General features: G+C 41.3%; 1 protein-coding gene and 1 pseudogene across 1 annotated transcript; both read left to right on the top strand.

Moving 5' to 3' along the window:
* The first annotated feature begins 14,440 nt into the window (after positions 1-14,440).
* LOC147880800 (Glycosyl hydrolases family 32 protein) lies at positions 14,441-17,003 on the top strand. Its single transcript, XM_087370450.1, has 6 exons — positions 14,441-14,472; positions 14,588-15,447; positions 15,530-15,691; positions 15,800-16,029; positions 16,155-16,245; positions 16,353-17,003. The coding sequence occupies exons 2-6, from the start codon at positions 14,593-14,595 to the stop codon at positions 16,575-16,577; spliced, it is 1,563 nt and encodes a 520-aa protein (XP_087226576.1). The 5' UTR covers positions 14,441-14,472; positions 14,588-14,592; the 3' UTR covers positions 16,578-17,003.
* A 369-nt stretch (positions 17,004-17,372) lies between these two features.
* LOC147880799 (uncharacterized) lies at positions 17,373-18,844 on the top strand (annotated as a pseudogene).
* Positions 18,845-21,511: the final 2,667 nt, after the last annotated feature.

Raw genomic sequence — 21,511 nt, 5'->3', positions numbered from 1 at the left:
GGGGATATTGAGGAGGACGAAGGTGATGAAGAAGGCTTTGATGATGAGAGCAAGGATGAGGATGCCTCCAATTGGTCATAGAAGTAGTGCTAGCTATTCTTTGTTGTACTTGAAGTCACAAGTGGCTTGGTTTTGTGCTATATGTATATTACAAGCACTTTTTGGGCTATGAGTTAATATACACTCATCTTATTTTTTATACTTGAAGCCATAGGGGAGTTGGCTTCATGCTATATGTATATACAAGCACCTTTTGGGCTATGAATTAATAGAAACTCCTCTTATTTTTTTGGCATTCAATTTCCTTGTGCAATGTTTTATCAATGAATGCTTTGTGATGTAATGTTTTCGAGTTGTAACGTTTTATTCAAAATTTTAATCGTTAGCTATAAATATGCATGGAATCGTGGAAATTAAAATGCTATTGGTTGTAAGAATTGCATTGCACACTATAGAAATGGGATTTTTGCAACCACATAGCATACACAACATTCTATTGAACCACATACTATTCTTTTTTTTTTTTTTTAAATCTGTAGAGCATCTATAAGTGCATCTTTCTATATTTTTTAAAATTTCTGCAGAGTGCCTAATAGCATATCTATATGCATGTCTCTCTGTTATATAGACGCGAGTCTATAGACATGTAAATAGATGCACCCGTCTCTTTTTTTTTTGAATTCAGTAGACGCATTTGAAAATGCATCTATGGATGCATTGTGTTGTTGTGTATGCCAGCTGCCGGTTTCATTTTCACCAATAGTGGATTGAGAAGAGGTAAAAATCCTCCTCTCTCCAAGTCTTGGCTGAGGGGCCTAGTCCTGCCATATTTATTTTTTCTCAAAAGGGTGCTACTACCCCCCATTAACTATGATTATCATTAGTTTGTTCTCTTAAGAAGGTGCTTCATCTCTTGGGCTATTTAATGGTGTTTCTTTTTATTGTATAATGATGTGGTATAACCCCCATTATGGTTTGTTAAGGTTGTGGATTATCCCCCTTGGGTTTTTGCTCTATTGTAGAATTTCATATTCAAGCATTTTATGTACATTTCATTACTCTAACCTATTTCCAACCCTTTCTCCTCTCTTTAGAATAACAAACTTTTTTTTATCATTCTTAACTCCTTATAATCATTCTAATAGATGCATCTTTCTTATATAAGGATCTGAAAAGTTAGGTCAAGTTCTTAGGTAAAGCGATAATAAGCCAAGGAATATAGGCATTACTTGTCAGCTTGGACTATATGAATCTTATGCTTTTATACTAATTCTTTGCTGAAGTTTGCAAACTCAATGTAAAGAAAAATTATATTACCATTCCTCTTGCTTTCCTTACAAATTTTGGATTGCAATCTTGTCAAAAGTTATTTCAAGTTAATTTTCAAAAAAAAAATCCCTTTTCTCATTTGTAACATGTATAATTATCCAAATAATTGAATTAATTGTACGATTCATTTATTGATGGGATTATTAAATCTAAACACACACACACATAACATATCTAGCTAAATATTAAACCTAACTAAATGTAAACTCTAACTAATATATTTAACCTAAGCTAACAACCTAACTAACATACTTAACTAAACCTAAATAACCTATCTAACATAACTAAACCTAAACTCTAACTCATATATTTAACCTAAGTTAAAAACCTAACTGACATATTTAGCTACACCTAAATCCTAAACCTAACTAACATGTCTAACCTAGGTTAATTAACCTATTGTTCACATAAGGCATATGGCCTATGTGGGTGCCCCCACATAAGGTTCATGCCTTATGTTTGTGGTGTCCTCCAACATAAGTTGTGCACCTTATGTGGGGGGTATCCCCCCACAAAAACTCCCCCCCGCCCTGGTGTTTCCACGTGTCTGTCAGCCACTCTGTCACGTAGAGCCCCTTTGCTACTTCGATTCCTATCAAAATGCCTGCACAAGCTATTATGCCAATTCACAAAAAAGGCGATGGAATTCATGCTAATTCAGACAAGAAATGCAATGCACCTGGTAAGCAACATGCAATCTCGATGATCCATGAGTTGGTTGCAGTGCCAAATCAGTCATTGACAATAGTCCTCAATAGAAAGTGTAACAAAAAGCTTCAAATTCATGGCACTTTAGCCCAAGCGAAGGGAAAAACTTATACAATTCAAGCTTTCCAAAAATCAAGTCACCTAATAATAGAGCGGGCATGCATTAGGCAAAGCGAGAACATCTCTAGCAGCGGAGCCCGGGTTCCATCATACTAAGAGAGTTTTCGAGGCTGCACAAGTGAAGTGTGGTGTTGTGGGAGTGGGAAGAAGGACCAGGGTGGTGGGAATGGAGGGAGAGGGGAGGAAGAAGGAGGGACTTGGAGAAGGAGAGGGGGTTTTGAGAAAGGGATGGAGGGGGGTCTAAGGAAGGAAGGGAGGGAGGGAGAGAGGGAGGGAGGGAGCAATTGAGGGAGGGAGGGAGTGAGGAAGGGAGGTTTTGAGGGAGGAAGGGAGTAGGTGAGAGGCTGAGTAGAATGAGGGAGGGAGGGAGCGAGCAGGAGGCAGGAGAGAGGCGACAGAGCAAGATAGTGATAGAACAAGGCGAGAGAGAGGTGGCAGAGAGAGATCGTAAGAGAGTGAGGGTGGGAGAGAGGCAAGAGAATGAGTGGGAGTGTGGAGGGAGAGAGGATGGAGAGAGGGGGACAGAGCAGCAGAGCCAAGGAGGGATGGAGGGAGTTAGGGCAAGGGACCGAGGGAGGGAGGTGAGAAATGAAAGAGGGGAGGGGAGATTGGCTGAGCGGGAGGAGGAGAGGATTGGTGGAGTGGGAGAACTAGCCAAGCAGGAGAAGTGGGAGAGGGGGTAGAGGGACAGAGGAGGAAGGGGGGAGGAATGGCTGAACGGGAGGAGGAGGCAGTAGGGAGGGACGGACGGGGACAGGGAGGAGGAAGAGAGGGAGGGAGGGAGGGGGTGAGAGGGAGGGAGAGATTAATTAGGAGGGAGGGAGGGGGCGGGAGGGAGGGAGGGAGAGATTAATCGGGAGGGTAGGAGGAAGTATCCAGGAGGGAGGGAGAGATTAATTGGGAGGGAGGGAGTGGGAGGAGGGAGGGAGCACGAGAGGGAGAAGGCAGTTGGGAGGAATAGAGGGCAAGAGGGAGAGATTAATTCAAAGAGAGGAGTCTTATGGGAGCACATAAGGCGCACCTTATCTCCCTACATAAGTCTTGAGCCTTATGTTGGGAACCCAGGATTCAGCCTTAAGTCATTTTATTCACAAAAATTTTGAAAGTTTAAAAAGTATATTTTTATTTTTTTAATCAAATTAAAATATAAAAATGAGAGTTTTAAAAAAAATTTCTCCATATTTTATTTTTTAATCAAATTAAAATATTAAAATGAGGATTTTTTTAAAACATATTTAGATTTTAAATTTTATTTCAAATTAAAATATAAAAATGAGGGTTTTTAAAAAAACATTTCTAAATTTTGAATTTTATTTCACAAAGATAAGAAAAAAAGTATTTTTTGATTTGATTTTTTTTTCAATTTATCCAAAAAGTTGAGGGTTTTTAAAAACTTGTCTTATTGTTCTTGGTTTTTTTTCAAATCAATACTAAAAAGTAAGGGTATTTCAAAAATACTTGCACATTTTGCATTTTTTTTTAATTTTGTACCATAAAATGAGGGTGTTGGGTTTAACTTAGCAAGTAAAATTACTTTAGAGTCTTCCAACTTAAAAATAGTATCACCGTTAAAATTATATGAAAATTTAGAGTCTTTAGAGACAACATATATTCACTTTCAAAATACTACATTAAATATGTACATCTATGATTCAAATGATTTTATTTCAAAATAGAAAGTTTTTACATAACTTGAGAGTCTTTAAAAGCCAATAAATTTAAAATTATGAAACTTGACATGACATCTTACATCGACTTTCATATCCTCTATGAATCCCATGACATCAATAGTTGCATCAAAAGCTCTTGTGAACCCTCATTATATCTAGTAATGGTGTTAACAAACACCTTCAAATAGTTACAATAAGCCTCCAGATTATGGTTACTACAAGGCATTAGCATGAGCTATTTCAATCCTAGAGGTAACCCAATGATGTGCTTGCAATTACAACCAATCAAGAGAAGTAAGGAATTAATGATTTTTTCTTCAATAGCTCTTTCCCTATTCCATATGGCTTGATCTTCATGTGGCAAAAATTGTCCATGACGAGTGCTACAAGTAGTAACCTCACTCAGAAGCTCAACTAGCTCTCTTCTAGATTAAATTAAAGTATCTATTTCGGGTACGCACCGACCCTTGTCTCTCTCTCTCTCTCTCTCTCTCTCAGCACTTTTGGACAACAAACACCTCTTTTTCATCATGTGTGAGTGGAATGTGTTCTCTTTTTCTCTTCTCTTTGTTCACCTCATTCTTTGCAATCCAATCTTTGTTGCTACTTATGGAAAGATCCACGAAAGAGATTATTTCAAAAAGATCCATGTGTTCAAAAAGGATGAGAAATAATGAAAATGACATATAAAGCTTACGGGAGATTGAAGGAGGAACGAGAAAAATTGTGGGAGTAAGGCTTAGGATTAAATCTTAATTTATATAAAAGTTTTTAAAAAATTATAATACATATTTTGGATCTTCATATATTTCAATATATTAAAACATTAATATATTCGAATTTAGGAGTCCATTCCTTTTGGAGCTTGATGAATCACCCATGAAAGGAATTTATCATTGTTGTCTCTTTAGCAGCCCCTTGATTTACAAGACATTAACTACTCAAAGCCAAGATCCCAACAGACACCACATCTTGCATATTTGTCAGCATCACCAGCACTACCCACCATGTCATAAGTGCCCTGCCTACTATTTCACTTCCATGCTCCCCTACCCATATACCTGGGAATCCTTATAATACGAGTGAACCATCAAAGGCATGTGAACCAACTGCATAATGGAAGTAGCCATGAGCAGGTTGAATTGAGCTCTTGTATCCAACTAGATACTTAGGATTTCAAGTCCCGGGAACAAAGTGGGAGGCTCATAGGCTGGGTTCCCACAGTTGCCAATTTCCAGTCAGGTTCCCACATTCGTGAAGGAAGCCGAAGCATGGTATTTGGCAGGTACTTGGGCCACCTGTGTGTGTGTGTGTGTGTGTGTGTGTGTGTAAAGGGAGTCTTATGTGCATATAAGGCTCAAACCCTTATGTTGGATCCACATCTTCACATTTAGAGTTTTCAAAACATGTCCAAGTTTTTATTTTGTAATCAAACTAAAATGACAAAATGAGGATTTTTTAAAAAATGTTTCTTTAACTTTTTTGAAATTTTAATAAAAATTTGGAGCTTCTTTAAAGATGTCTTGTTCTTTTAATTTTTTAATTAAATTAATAACAAAAAATGAGGGTTTTTCAGGGTTGAGGTGGCATTTTCAGCCTCAGCCTTGGTTGTTTTCCACCTCACTCTGAGGGGATTTTTTATCTATCCTCATGATTTCATGATGTATTCTGCTTTGAGCTTGCTCTCGCGGGTTTTTTCTCTTACTTAATAGAAGTCTCTTTCTTGGAAAAAAAATTTTTTTTAGGGTTTTTCAAAAAAAGCTTGTAGAATTTAATTTTCTTTCCTCATTTTATGTCATAAAATTAGGGTTTAGATCTTAACTAAATATATTATTTTAGTCTTTAAAATTTACGATTATATTATATTATAGACGAAATTTAGAGCGATGCTGAAGACAATGTATAGAAGCTCTTCAGTGGAAGAAGAGAAGTTGAAGAAGATGAACACATTAGGATGGAGAACAGTGATCCAAAATCAATCTAAATAATGTTGACTATAGCTCAAGTAATGAGTATGGTAGCATTCCGTCCAATGGATCTAGTGATGAGTAATTGATAGAATTGCGCACAGTGGTAGGGGATCATCTATTACAAATAGTCAAGGAGGTTCCACTTGTCATATGGGAAGGTTAGAGTCACAAGAAGTAATCCATTAAAGGGAAAGGGATGGTTGTACCAGTGGGGAGAGAGAAATAAAAACCCATAAGGGCATCCAAAGTCATCCTAGAAGGACAAGGAAGTGAAGAAGGTGGGCAAGCAAGGGAGCATTACCTTTATGAGGCAATCATGATCATGTACCTCAAACATCACAAACTGGTCAAGAGGAGCCTGCTAGTGGAGAAGGTAGGGCAAACAAGATTACCTATAGCACAAAGTGATGAGCCTATAACTCAAACCCCCCACACTGATCTAGAGGATCCTCGTAGTCCAGAATTTTATGGCCTTCAAGGAAAGCTGCATGATTTATTTGTGCTTTTCCTCATACAAAGACACAATGAATAACTCTACGCCATGAAGATCATGTCAATGTTAAATTACATGGCGTAGCGGAACAGAAACTGAACAAAGAATAGAGAGTACACAGCAAAATGAAGACGAACAAAATTTTCCTTCACTGCACTGATGTAGTACAGATGATGGCTCCATCCACCTGTGCGCTTCCACAAAGGAGCTTAGATGGCGATCTAGATAGATACTAGGTGAAGAGCTGCTAGGTGGAAGATCTGATCTAGTACAATGGACTGGGGAGGTCGTCGCTTTGTAGCTATGAGGGCAGTAGTCGAATCAACATAGTCAGTGGAACTGACCAATCAACCTAGTCGGTGAAGCCGACCACTCAACCTAGTCGGTGGAACTGACTAGTCGTCCATGGAGTATTCAAGGAATATTTCCTATATCATTGCCTTGGGGGCCACTGGCACCCAGGCCCCAGCAAGAATAAGGGGCTCCCACACAATCACCTTTCTACCATCAACGGTCTCATTGTTGATAGACCTCATCTGACATGCAAGTCAGAATCATCTAGTGTCGCGGTCTCACACATGGCTTCTCCTCATATGGGGGCCTTACAACTTGAGCACCTTGGACCACTAGTGGTTACCAAGAGGGTGGGGCATTGATCATATCTAACATCCCCCCTCAATGTCCACCCGTAGGTGAACTACCTTCTCGGCCCAATGCTGAGTCTCTGAAGATGACTCTGAAGCTGATCCTTCCCGGGTGCCTTGGTGAAGATATCTGCTCCATTTTGCTCTATTGGACAGAAGACCAATTCCACTATCATGTCCTCGATCAAATCATGCACATAGTGATATTGAATCTATATATGTTTTGTGCATGCATGAAACACTGGATTTTAAGCAATGGCCATGCAACTTTGATTGTCGCACCTCAGCATAGTTGCCTCATCCTCTTGCACTCCCATGTGTCATAATATCCTCCTCAGCCACACTGCTTCACAAGTGGCAAAACATGCTACCTTGTACTTAGCCTCAGTAGAAGACAGTGCCACTGTTGGTTGTTTCTTACTAATCCAAGAGAAGATACATGAACCTAAAGAGAAACAATATCCAAAAATTGATTTCCTGGAATCAACATCTCTAGCCCAATCTGAGTCACAATGACCAGCCAAGGAAGTTCCTGTACCATAAGCGATGCCATAATCAAGAGTGCCCTTTACATACCTGAGCACCTGCATCCCTACATTCCAATGATTCTCCCGAGGCTTATTGGAGAACCTGCTCAAAACACCAATAGCAAAATCGATGTCCGGTCTAGTGTTGCACAGATAGATGAGATTGCCGACCAACTTCTTGTACCTCCCGATGTCTGCTGGTGGTGAGGCATCCTCCATAGACAGGCTCGCATTTACCTCCATAGGTGGAGCTATCTCCTTGCACTCGAACATACCAAATGCCTTCAAGATGTCCCTTGCATATTTTTGCTAAGAGATGAAGATCTTGCCTGGCTCTTGCCAGACTTCAATCCCCAAACAATAGTGCATCAAGCCTAAGTCTTTCATCTCAAACTCTATGCTCAATGCCTTTCTAGTCTACTGGATCATGTCTTCATAGTCACCTATAATAAGGAGATCATCCACATATAGAATAATAATAGCAGATTTTCCACCTTTCCTGTACACATACAAGTTAGCATCTAAGGCACATCTTTTGAAGTTTAATTTATGAAAGAATTTGTCTATCTATTGGTACCATGCTCTTGGGGCCTGTTTCAGCTCGTAAAGAGCCTTCTTCAGCTTACATACCTTATTCTTAGAATGGGGGGCCTCAAACCCAGGTGGCTGAGCCACATACACCTCCTCCTTGAGGTCACCATTCAAGAATGCTGATTTAACATCCATTTGATAAACTGGCCACTTTTTATGAGCAACCAACGATAGTACTGTGTGAATAGTGGTCATTTTGGTAGTCGGAGTGAAAGATTCTTGAAAATCAAACCCTTCAACCTGCAAAAATCCTTGTGCAACCATTTGGCTTTGCACTTTTCCAAAGTCCCATTGGCCTTATACTTTACATTCCAAACCCACTTGGTGCTAATAACCTTTCTGTTAGGTGGTCGATCTACCAGCTCCCAAGTTTCATTCTTCATGATGCTATCATATTCTACTTGCATAGTGTTTTTCCAATCTCGCCTGCACGTGCTTCCTCCAAACTCGCAGGCTCCTTTACTTTTGCAATAATCTCAGCCATCAAGGCCATATTGACTATGTGAGCAGAAGCCCTCCTTTGCTCCTCGATTCTCTCAGACCCGCCTTGGTCCATTTACATGCTGCTCAACAGACATAGGCATCTAGTTATCATGGTCGGAGAGCTCCCTTACCCATCGCGGCAATGGCTTTTCTGATGGTGTAACAACAGGTTGGTGACTTATACCTTCATCATCTGATATTTCCTCCTCCTTTATAGCCCTTGGGATAGGTCCATGGTGAAATACCTCTTTGCTTGATGATAAAGTGGAAGAGCTCTTCTCTGCCTCCACTACATGTGGCTACTCCTTGAACACCACATCGTGGCTTGCTATGATCTTCTTTGTCTCTCGGTCATACAACTTATAGGCTTTCTTCTCATCACAATAGCCTAAGAAGATACATTTGGTGCTTTTTTGTTGTAGCTTGTTTCTCTCTTTGTTTGGTACATGCGCATAGCATTCACACCTAAATGTTCTGAAGTGGGAGACAGATGGCTTCTTACCGTTGTAAGCCTCATGTGGTGTTTTACCTTTGAGTTCCTTTGTATAGCTGCGATTAAGAATGTAACCTGTAGTATTGATAGCCTCAACCCAAAAGTGGTTTGGCAGTCTAGCACCTTTCAACATACACCTCCCCATCTCCACGGTGGTCCGCATTCGGCATTCAACAAACGAATTTTGCTAAGGCATATGTGGTGTCGTCGTTTGTCGCTTGATCCCTTTGCTCTTGCAAAAATCTCCAAACTCTGTAGAAACAAACTCACCACCACCATCCAATTTGATTTTCTTCACTTTTCTCCCTATTTCATTTTCAACAAGTTGTAGCCATTCTTTCAATTTACCAAAAGCTTGAGCCTTTTTGCGAAGAAAGTACACCCACATCTTCCTACTATAGTTGTCGACAATCAATACAAAATAGGAAGATCCCCCCAAGGCCTGTGTAGGCATCTTACCGCACAAGTCAACATGCACTAACTCTAGAGGAGCGTTTGCTCTATTCTTGCTTTCTTATGGGAATGCCTTTCTTTATTGCTTGCCCATCATGCAAGCTTCACATGGTTCTTTGATTTCTACTATTGCAGGTAAGTGAGCAACCATACCTTGCTTTTGCATCTCCTTCAGCACTGCAAATCCGATGTGGCCGAATCTTTCGTGCCAAAGTCTACTTGTGCCCACTCCAACGGTGGTTGTAGGAGCACTTAGCTCATACAGGTTGTTCCTCCTTACTCTTGTGCCAACAAGATTGCTAGCACTATCTAGAATTTTTGCTCCCATCTTGTTGAACCTCACCTCATGGTCAAGGTCAGTTATGGAAGCAACTGATAGCAAATTTCTCTTGATTTGTGGAACAAATAGCACATTAGATAGTTTCTTAACATCTCCATTTACAAAAACAAATGACACCATACATGTGCCCTCAACAGGGCATTTTGCGTTATTTCCAACCATCATGGTGATGGGTTCTTGTAGAGGCTGCATGGAACAATATAGACCCTTCTTGCAGGTCATGTGATGGGAGGCACCACTATCCAACACCCATGAATCAGTGGTTGACACTTCTTGAACTGAGGAACACTCTTCCTCAATGGCCAGAAATAGATCCAACTCTGCTTTCACTGTGTTAGCTGTCTCTTCCCCTTATCTGTCTTCTTCAGGGTACCATTCTTTTCATCTGCTTTCTTGACCCGGTAATCTGCAATCACATGGCCCTTCTTCTTACAGTAGAAGCATTCTCCCTGAAACTTCTTCTTGCTGCCCTTCTTCTTTTTGTCACCACTAGTAGAGGACTCACCTTTGGTGGAGAAACCACCTTTGCCTTTCGCAGTGGCAGAGAATGCAGCATCCCCATTGCTACCTCCATCTCGAGCTTTAAGCCTCAATTCCTGCTCCATAAGTAAAGCATAGAACTCCTCAAATGACAATGGTTGGGGTCTCACCTGAGTGTTAAGCACTGTTACCAATCCATCAAACCTTGGTGGACATATTCGGAGACACCGCCAAGCTAGCTCTTCGCTAGTCTTTTGTATCCCAGCACTAGCCATCTAGTCACACATATTTTTTATTCGGGTTATGAACGCCTCCGCTGTCTCTCCTACATTTAACTTCTCAATTGCGAGCTGATTCTCCAAGTTCTGAATCCTTGTCTGATTCCGCGTCTCATACTGACTCTTCAATATGTTCCAGGCCACTGTTGCCTTAGATGTATGTTGAATCAAGGTCAAAACACTATCAGTAGTACTTGTAACCAGGGCACACAGAGCATCTGTGTTCCTGCATTTCCAAGCTCATAGAAGGTCGGCATTAGGAGGTATCGTACTCCCCGGATTTATTGGGTCGAGGGTTCCTTATGGTTCTAGGTCAGTCCCTAGTACTGTCTCCAAAAGCTCATATGAATCCAGAATAGCAGTAATTTTAAACTTCCACAGAGTGTAGTTCGTACCATCTAGCTTGCCTTCAGTGAAGGCTAGTGGGCAAATCCTCAACGGCTGGATTGTTGGTGCAGTAGCAGCTGCTGAACTCGAGCCGCTTCATGTTGAGCCGCTTCTTATTACCATCACTCCGTATGCTGTTGAAGCCCTCGCCTCTCTTCTATTCTTCGATCCTTAGAGCCGCCTGGGCTCTAATACCATGTTAAATTACATGACGCAGCAGAACAGAAACTGAACAAAGAATAGAGAGTACACAGCAAACTGAAGACCAATAAAATTTTGCTTCAATACTGATGTAGTACAAATGATGGCTCCGTCCACCCGTACACTCCCACAGTGGAGCTTAGATGGCGATCTAGACAAATACTAGGTGAAGAGCTACTAGCTAGAAGATCTCTACTAGAAGATCTGATCAAGTACAATGGACTGAGGAGGTCGCCTCTTTATAGCTATGAGGGCGGTAGTCAGATCAACGTAGTCGGTAGAACTAACCAGTCAACCTAGTTTGTGAAGTCGACCAGTCAACCTAGTCGATGGAACTGACTAGTCGTCCATCGAATATTCAGGGAATGTTTTTTATACCATCACCTCGGGGACTCTCGCCCTCGAACCCCCACCAAGGGGGCCAGCTAGCCCCCAAGCCCTAACAAGAATGAGGGACTCCCACACAATCACCTTTTTACCATCAACGGTCTCATTGAGAGACCTCATCTGACATGCAAGTCAAGATCCATCCAGTGTCCCGGGCTCACACATGGCTTCTCCTCATATAGGGGCCTTACAACTTGAGCACCTTGGACCACTGGTGGTTACAAGGAGGGTGGGGCATTGAGCATATCTAACAGTCGAGATCATGGTCCATCATGGTCCATCTCCTTTTTGGATCTTTTGCCTTTAATGAGAGATAAATAGTTTGCCCCATAGTGATGCAAGCCAAGTTTATTAATCATCTTAAAGTTGAAAACTTGAATAAATGCATCCATCTAATTGGCCTTGGTTTTAAGATTGTTTTGTTGATCAAATAGAGTAGGGCCTAGTGATCCATAAAGAATACAAATAGGTTGGCTAGTAAATAGTGGTGGAACTTTTGTACACTCTAGACCATTCCCAAGGTCTCTCTTTTTATGTTGGAGTAATTTGTTTATGCCTTGCAAACATTTGGCTCATATAGAGGGTTTGGAAGTTCATGTTCCCATCTAGTTGAGCCAAAATGGACCCAATGGACATTGAACAAGCACTTGAATTTTCTTATTCTAGTTTGGATTTTAGATTGTTCAACCAATCCCCATCTCCTATAGAACTTGGAATAATTTGGTTTGTTCAACGTTTCACTCACACTTCATGTTTTTCCTTGTGAGATGATTTAGGGGTTTGGCTACTCCAATGAATTTCTTAATGAATCTTTTGTAGGATCTCAGAATCAAATGAATGAAAAAACTTGCTTAACTTTGGTAGGTTCCTTCATTTTTTGAATGGCATCAATCTTTGACTTTATGGTCATGTTGCCTTCACTTGAAATTAATTGCCTCAACAAGACTCTTGAGAAGACATAGAATGCATACTTTAATGGGTTAAGGAGATTAGATCTCTTTGCATTCTTGGAACACCTTCTTTTAGACATTTCAACTTGGAGCTAGCTTCATGATATAGGTTGAAGAGCCATCCTAGAAAATTGCTAGGAATTCATCTATGTATAGAGTGGGAATGACTCGTGGTCAGCCATTTTCGGGTCGAAAAGTGCCCGGCCCATGGCTTGTAGCCGCTGACCACTCCCCATTGGATGGGCACTTGCCTTCCCCTTGGGCCGTTTCCCTATATGTCTCAAAGTAGTTCATGAGAGAGAGACGTGATAGATTTTATTTTGAACTTCCTTGCACTCAAGCTAAGGATGGAGACTTCCTAAATGTGACGACATGAAAAGAAGAGCGAGAGGAATGGTTTTCTAAACGAAAGGATCGGAGAAAAGCGGAAAGGCGCAAGTTAGCAGAAAGTGGAAGGGAGAAAATAAAGGAAATTGGGTGATTGGGTGCTGGTGATTCGGAAAGTGAGCGGAGAGCCAATGGCCACTTTGCTACGATCACAAATTGTCGGTCCCGACTATGCATGTGGTCCGCGGCAGCTTGCCGGTGTGGCTGTCCTTCTGCCATTATGTCATCTATCTAATCTGTCTAATAAGCATAATAAAGCACTATGATTCCTGCAAAGATAAGGAAGGCTGCCTGCTGCCAGCGCTGCAGTTGGATTCCATGTGATTCGCGAATCATTTGGATCTATCCAAGTTTCCTCGGGAAGTATGCTGATAAAACTTGCGAGGCTAATTTCGGTGAATGTGTGTATTTTAGTACAGTAGATGATTGATTGTGGCGCGCTGTGAATAGAGTGGGTCGGCCCAACAAGAAAGGTGTGCTTTTCACTGTTTGAGTGTTTGTTAGTGAACGTTCTTCTTCTTCTGCTCTTTCTTCGTCTTCTTCTTCAATTGCTCTGCTTCGTCTCACCGCTGCCCCTTTTTCAGCCCCTGCTTCAAGCCAATCTCCATCCTTGAGTTCTCTCCGAGCATCATCCATCAAATAAATTATCCTCAGGATAACCGAAGAAGCTCGTGGACCCATCGAAAGTGGAAGGCTTGATCTGTCAGCCCATCAATCACGTTGTTGAGCCTCAAGCTCTAGAGACACACAGGACCCAGCAATGGGATCCATCACAAGAGCCTCTAACTCCTGAAACAGAGACAGCAGAGAAAGAGAGATTTATACACAGAGAAGTTGCTTTGAGGTTTTGAGTATTCTGCAAAAGGCTTTGGGAGTTTAGGCGCTTGCCATCGCCATAGCCATGGCTCCTTGCCCCTCTTCTTCTTCTTCTTCTTCTTCGCTTGATCTTCCCCTCCTTGCTTGTCATCACGTCAATCATTATCACCCACACTCGTCATCCTCCATAGCCACCAAAGCTTGCCTCTGCACCCCTTTCCTCCTGCTCCTCGTTGCTTCCTTTGCATTTCTCCTCACCCCTGCCCCATCCGGCCTTCCTTGGTCTACCAGACATGAGCACCCTCCTTCCAACCAACCCTCCCTCTCCGCCCTACCCCTCTCAGTATCCGACCTTCTTCCGGTCTCTGATGATACCCCCTTCTACCGCCCCAAGAGCAACGAACCCACCATCTTCGATCCACCCTCCCGATCCTCACCTGCCTGGATCGATTCCGCCCAAAGCTCCCTCCGCACGGCATTCCACTTCCAGCCCGAAAGCCACTGGATGAACGGTGAGTGCTCTTACTCTCCTAGCACGGAAGGTCCTTTCACATATCTGGCAGGTCGCATACAGCATCTTTGTCATTTTTAATTATATTGTCCTTGCGTGCTGATTCGGAATGCTATCAGCGATAGCAAGCGTTGCATTATATTGATGTTTGCTCGAGGAACTCCATTTTCCTGTTCTAACGTTGATCATTCCTCCTGGTCCTGACTGTCAACCTCTCCGGATGCCCTCTTATGAACTCCACACAGATCCAAACGGTATGCCGGGTCTACATTTGCTTGTATAGCTTGTGCGTTTTTCCTTTGCCTTCTTTTCACTGGGTTGGGGCTTGGAAGACTGTGTCTAAATCCAGTCTTCCCATTTATTTTGCAGCTCCAATGTACTACCAGGGATGGTACCACCTATTCTACCAATACAACCCCAACAACGCCTTTTGGGGGCTCATTTCCTGGGGGCACGCTGTGTCTGTGGACCTTGTGCACTGGTTATATCTTGATTTGGCTATGACACCCGACCAATGGTACGACTTAAGAGGTGTCTGGACAGGCTCTGCCACGTTCCTGGACGACGGGACTCCTATAATCATCTACACGGGATCCACGAATGAATCGGTTCAAGTACAGAACGTGGCGATCCCTGAAGACCCGACCGATTTTCTCCTGCGTAATTGGTCAAAACTACCTGTCAATCCTGTTTTAGAACCACCGATAGGAATTCTCACAACGGACTTCAGGGATCCCACGACCGCTTGGCGTGGTGCTGATGGGCTTTGGAGACTAGCCATAGGGTCAAAGCTCGATCAAACGGGCATCGCTATGATCTACCAGAGCTCTGATTTCCTGAACTGGACGCTCCAGGATCACTATTTGCATCAAGTGGAAGGCACTGGAATGTGGGAGTGCCTTGATTTTTATCCTATATTCGCTTCGGGCGATAGCAGGGGCGTCGACACGTCTACTTACGGGAAGGATGTGAAGCATGTTCTGAAGGCTAGCATGGATAATACAAAGCTGGATTACTACGTGATAGGAACTTACAATTATGAGAATCACACCTTCGTCCCAGACGATACAGCTCGAGATCTTGGCCTGGGGTTGCGATACGACTATGGGAAATACTACGCATCAAAGACTTTCTACGACGGCAATGAAGATCGACGGGTTCTGTGGGGTTGGATAAACGAATCGGACAGTCTGCAAGATGACATCACGAAGGGATGGGCGTCTGTGCAGGTATTGATATTGGTTTTGTTCAGGTATAATTATTTACTGCCGTAGTTGGCCGGATTGTCTAATAGATGGGCTTCGATGGCAGGCCATTCCAAGGCAAGTTTGGTTCGACAATCTTACCCAAGCAAATCTGATCCAATGGCCAGTTGATGACATCCTCGACCTCCGCAGAAGCAAGGTTTCGCTCAGTAATGTGACCTTGGAAGGTGGTTCTGTAGTTCAACTCTCGGACGCTGCAGGGGCACAGGTGTGTGCCCATTTCCTGACGGAGCTTTCACTGCCCAATTTTGTTTTGAACTAGACTTTAGTGATGAAATCTGCATTTTGTCTGAAGTGCTAATTGGTGTTTGTGCAGTGGGATATTGAGCTGATTTTCAACAATCCAGCTCCTTCTTATAATGGCCCTGCCTCGGAAGACATCTCATATTCTTGCAGTGAAGCTGGTGCAGCGAAGAGAGGCTACTTTGGTCCTTTTGGCATACTTGTGCTTGCTTCAGATGATTTACAGGAGCAGACAGCGGTCTACTTTTATCTTACATCCGTAAATGGAACATGGGCGACGCTAGTATGCAGCGATCAAAGCAGGTACAAACTTTTGTTTGTTTCAATTTGAACATTGAATGGATTGTCGACGCGACTAAATATACCCCCTGAGGTGGATCATCGACATCGCTTATCGGTTCTGATTCGCTTGGTTCCTATTTTGCCAGATCATCCATGGCATCTGATGTGGACAAATCTGTCTATGGAACCTTTCTTCCCGTTGTGGAGAATGAAAACACTCTTTCATTGCGTGTGATTGTATGTACAACTCTTTTGCTATCTGAAATTTGAAGACATATGTAGTCTCTGCTACTGTGCTGATTGAAGGTCGTATTAATTGGCGCAATTGATCTTTGTATGACCAGATCGATCACTCAATTGTGGAGACGTTTGCACAAGGAGGAAGAGTGTGTATCACATCGAGAGTGTATCCCACGGAAGCCTTGGACGATGCAGCTCAGTTGTTTGTGTTCAATAATGGGACCATGCCTGTGATGCTACAGAGCTTAGAAGCGTGGCAGATCACAAGAGTTTACATGCATGCATTTTCTTCAGACCAACAAGAGGGGCACACTTATTTACACGAATAAACTCCCACCATCCTTAATATTCCTGTTCGTCTAATTTCTTCCAAGTCATCTATTTTGTGCATGCCAGCAGCTGCTCCAGTACTAGTGGCCCAATTCCATCCAATTATCGTTTTGGGTTCCGTATATGAGGTGCTCAAAATACAATTTATGCTGCTTTCCAAGCTGGAAAAGTACAGGCGCCTCCATTATCAGGCATCTAGGCAGAAATTTCTACGATTCTTCACGGCGTTGGTCTTTGTGAAGGACCTATAAAGCCGTGCTTATTTTCCCTTGTACAACAAAGACGATTCCAAACAAGAATTTGGGATTCCAATTGTTCTTTTGATTCTTGGAATACTTAAGCTTTATACTTGGATTATATGGTCAGGTTCTAGGTCCCTAAGTCGTGTAATCATTAGGAAAAAAGGGAGCTCATTTTGGGGCTTTTTACGGTTTGGAAAAATAAGCTCTCAACCAATCAATAGAGGGCCAACGTAACATTAGAAATTCACGAAAATAAGAGAAAATAGAAAAAAGAAACAATACTTTATGTAGGTATAAGCGTGCTACATTAATGTGGAGATTGGTTTTTTATTCTCACAAGATCTTTGGACAAAAAGATAGAATCTAGTTTGACATTTTATCTGACAAGGGCCTTCTCGCTTTTACCTTCCTTTGAACTTTGAAATGTTGTGCCGCCTTTCCTTCGAAAGGTCTACCATTCTACACCACTGCCTCATTTTGCATGCCTCATTGTGTGCAGCAGTCTCTTCTTTTCTAAAACTGCTCCCTTGATCCTGTTTGGCGTAGAGTAAGATGTTTCTTGTCAACTGTCTGTCTGTCCACTTTCTCTTTCTTGAAACTTCAATTTGTTATCTTGTTTACATTACTTTGCTATTGTTACAGATTCAGAAAATCTCCATGGTGAATAAAAACCATGGCCGTTCTTGTGGAAGATGCTCTGTGGATGATAATGCTATGAAGGCAGAATTATACCACACATCTTTACCCGTCGACCTGCTTCTTCTATTTCTTCGGCAGAGAATTCAAGTACAGTCAAAACAGAAGGAACTTGGGAAAGGTTTAGTGTTTCGAAAGGAGCACGGGTGCTCATGCAACCTAGCAAAAGAAAAAGATCCCAGACAAAAAACATTTCTTGGCGTCATGGAAGGGAAGAGTATGAGATTTTAAAATCACCAGAGGGAAGATATCGGTGAAAGAAGTTTTGATTCAGCATGTATACATGCATAAAGAACTTGTCTTGTAAGACTATCCAAATGATCTTTCGCAACACAGGCCTAATTGTATATTTTTCTATTGTGGTTTTTTTCTTTACGAGGTGTATGGATTTTTAAGATGAAGCTTTCTTTCTTTGCTTATTGACATTCTTGTGTTGTTTTATTTTAGATTTATACCCTTCATCGTATGAGACATGGCAAAACATCGATTGTATTCTAGGATTTATAGATGTTCTGCATGGATCAATAGGAGAACAACAATACCAAGGTCGATGTGCAACAGAGCTAGCTCAATCGGGTATATTTTTTACTGATCATTTTTATCAGTTGCTGGACAATGCTAACACACATGGTGTGTAAAGGAAACAAGACCTTCCGACATGGAATTCAGTGGATTGGCCTCATCCATCTTTATGCATGCCTCTCACAGTTTTTGTGGACTTATTTAATACCTTTCCAATGAAGGTTTCAAAAATAATGTTCACAATTAAAGCAACAAGTTCGGCATGCATGCCACAATTTTTGGATAAAGGTTGGGATAAGAAGACATGTAGTTTAGTATTTTGTGAGGTTGTCCAACCTTCTATGCAACTGAAGTACATGGTTGCATCACAAAATTTTATTTTTTCTTTTTATTATAAGCGCAGTCGAATGCTAGGCACAAAACTAGTCCCAATGGATCAAGATGAAGATTCTTTTGGTGCAGAAAATAAACTTCTTGATATTCATGTTGTTGAGAATGGTGATGTGCTAGTCAATATCTCATTAAGAGAATGTTGCTCCCTAGCTCAATTGCGCAATGACATATTGTTTGAGACAGAAGGTTCTATTTCAAATGGCTTTTTATTTATCTACAACAATAAAAAGGTACACCTACAATAATAAAAAGGTACACCATCTGATTTATCCTAGTCTCATTAAGCACTACTATTAGTTTACTTTACCCTATTGATTCATATTACTTTTTTACAGTTGCTCAAAAGAAAAGAGAGCTCAATAAAATGCAAAGACATTGAAAATTTAAAAATTGAGATAACACAGACTCCATAAACAAAGGTTTTGCATTCAATCAAGTAAAATTTTGTACAGAAGTATTTAGTTGTACATGTAGAACATATTCCTGACATCCATTTTCTATTTATGTACAGCTTGATCTAGAGGCTGCTCTACATGGTCCAAGCTCTCCCTATCATCATTTTTTAAAGAATCTGTTTTCTGCTGCGCTCCATCCTATCCTGTACAGTATGTTGGTGTTGCTCCATTGTCTCCTCTACTATCCCAGGAGCATCTATTTGCTGCTGCTCCATCTTCTCCTCAATAACATCAGCAGCAGGTCCTTGCTCTTATGGCTTCTTCGCCTTAGCACTAGGTCCTTGTTCCTATGCTACCACATCAGCTTCATATGTGGCATCAAGGTGTATGACACCTTCTTATACTTTAGAGCTCTCACCCAACTCGACAGTAGCTGGTACAATAAGTTTGGGAGAGGCATAGCTCAAAAACCTCCAAATTATATGAGATCTGAAATTATATACATAGTTTGAGCTGAAACTATCTTCTTTCATCTGCAATGGCATATGATGATTTAGAACACTTTGTATCATTATCAATTATCTTCAAGCTAAATGAAAATTATTTTTTCTTACAAGGTCTGGCTGTTCTTTCTCAAAATAGCTTGAAAGTAGATATTTGGCACTGATCAGCACTCTCCATCCGCAGCTACTTGAATCATCTTGTTGTGGTGTCTGTATAGTTGGAAAGATATGTTAGAAACTATTAACATCTGAACAAAACAAAATTATTCAATAAGTTCAAAGGCATAGCATGAAATAGACATCAGTAGAGGGAACGACTTTTTACCTCTAGATTTATTGACTCTATTGAATCCAAAAGAGAGACATTAGGAGGACAGTGATCCAATGCATCTAGAAGCCTTCTAATACAACTGCAATACATATAATTTAGTTAGTATGATATCAAAATAATGAAGTTTTAAGTTCAAAAAGCACACATAGCACTTACAATTTCAGCTCTCTATGTGTGTTTTTAAGAGAGCTGAATATAAAGCGTTGCTTCTGCTGGATGTCAATAGAAACAAAACTCCAGTGGTCACTGCATAAGGAAAAAAGCATTAGGAAATAAAAGGCTACAAGAGTTCTCAATCTTAAAGAAGAATCTTAAAAGAAGCAGTCACCCACATACCTGTTATGGTATGGAAGTAGCAAAACATCGATAACTTCAAAATTGCAGTGTCTGAACTAGTTGGAAATACTAATGGGAGTTTCCTTTGCATCTCTTAACTTAGAAGAAATGGCAGGATCAATAATATGGACTGTATGCTATACAGAGGGGTGAAGCCAGCTTCTCATCATGCTGCATAGGACCAAAAAATAATTAGGATAGGGTATAAAGAAGGTACAAGGAGGATTGTTTTGCAAAAAATGTAAAATAATAGACACTTACTAGAGCATTGCAAGAATGATAGTATCTGAGCAATACTCATTCTTATGAGCCAATGCTGCCAAGCATGGTTTTGTCAAGTCAAAATCATTCACTGAAAATTCATCCTCAATATGGACAACTATATTAGGGCCCAGCTCCTGCAACCTTCTATGTATCTGCAGCTCCCTCTTTCCAGTCTCCACATCTATAACAGATTTTGTTTCTTTTATTTGCTGCTTTAGTGACTCCTCATAAGCAGCCTTCCCTCTGGTGTTCTTTGAGTGGGTTACTTCAACAACCTTAACCTCATCTACCTTCAACTTCCTTGTAGGTGGAATTAATAATATGTCTCTCATCTTTATGTCCGGCCATTCTACAAGATGAACAAGCTTGTCATACCTCCATCTCACTCTGGACAAAGTGTTGAAGTCTTTGGCCATCAAAGTCACCCTGTGAGCATGGGCTGCTACCAGCATTGCATCTTCAAAATATTTTTCCAAGTAATCCTCTGCCATTTCCTGTAAGGAAAGAATGGCAGTCCTGTTCCACCTGAACCCAAGGTGCCAACTATCACATATTTCTCTCACCAGTCTTTGAAAAGGTGCCCTGGGGATTGCAAAGCCTATAGCTTTTTATTGCTTCCTGATCTCCTTTAGCACACCTGCACCATGATTCAATCTCTTGGCCTTTTGCTTGAGCAGGTAAATCACCTAGGAATTTGATTGGAGATGGATATGAATAGAACCTAGAAATTTGCAACAAAATGCGAGGAGAGTGGTTTATACATCTCTAGGTAGCCCATATCGCATTTTGCTGCAAATTCCTGTTGTTGACACATTCCTCATGAAAAGCTTCACTCAGCTCTAGCCTTTCTCTTGCATATCAAATCATACTATCCAGGAATTAATGAGATGAACCTAGTGTTTGATTTGACATGCATATCAATAGAACTGGAGAATTTGCAACAAAATGCGAGGAGAGTGCTTTATATTTTCCAAATGGTCCCCCATCGCATTTTCCTGCAAATTCCTGTGTCTCTTTTGGTTCTCACTTCTACCTCATTGTTTTGCTATCTTTGGCCCTGTGGAATTCTTCCTTGATGATGAGAAATGTTTTTGCTTTGGAACAGTTGACTCCCAGGCCCCACCTTTCAAGAGGAAGCTGGACTTTTCTGCTGCTATTATTAGACCACATCAATCTCTAGGTGAGTCATGAGAGCTCATGAAGGAATTATCTGGTGATATCCTATGCATTCACTGATTGCATATGTTAGCA

This window comes from Dipteris shenzhenensis, chromosome 32 (assembly GCF_047967505.1).
Source record: "Dipteris shenzhenensis isolate YYH24624 ecotype China chromosome 32, Dip_SZ_1.0, whole genome shotgun sequence".
Taxonomy (NCBI): domain Eukaryota; kingdom Viridiplantae; phylum Streptophyta; class Polypodiopsida; order Gleicheniales; family Dipteridaceae; genus Dipteris; species Dipteris shenzhenensis.
The sequence above is the reverse complement of the archived record's forward strand: the minus strand, read 5'-3'. Positions and strand labels throughout refer to the sequence as shown.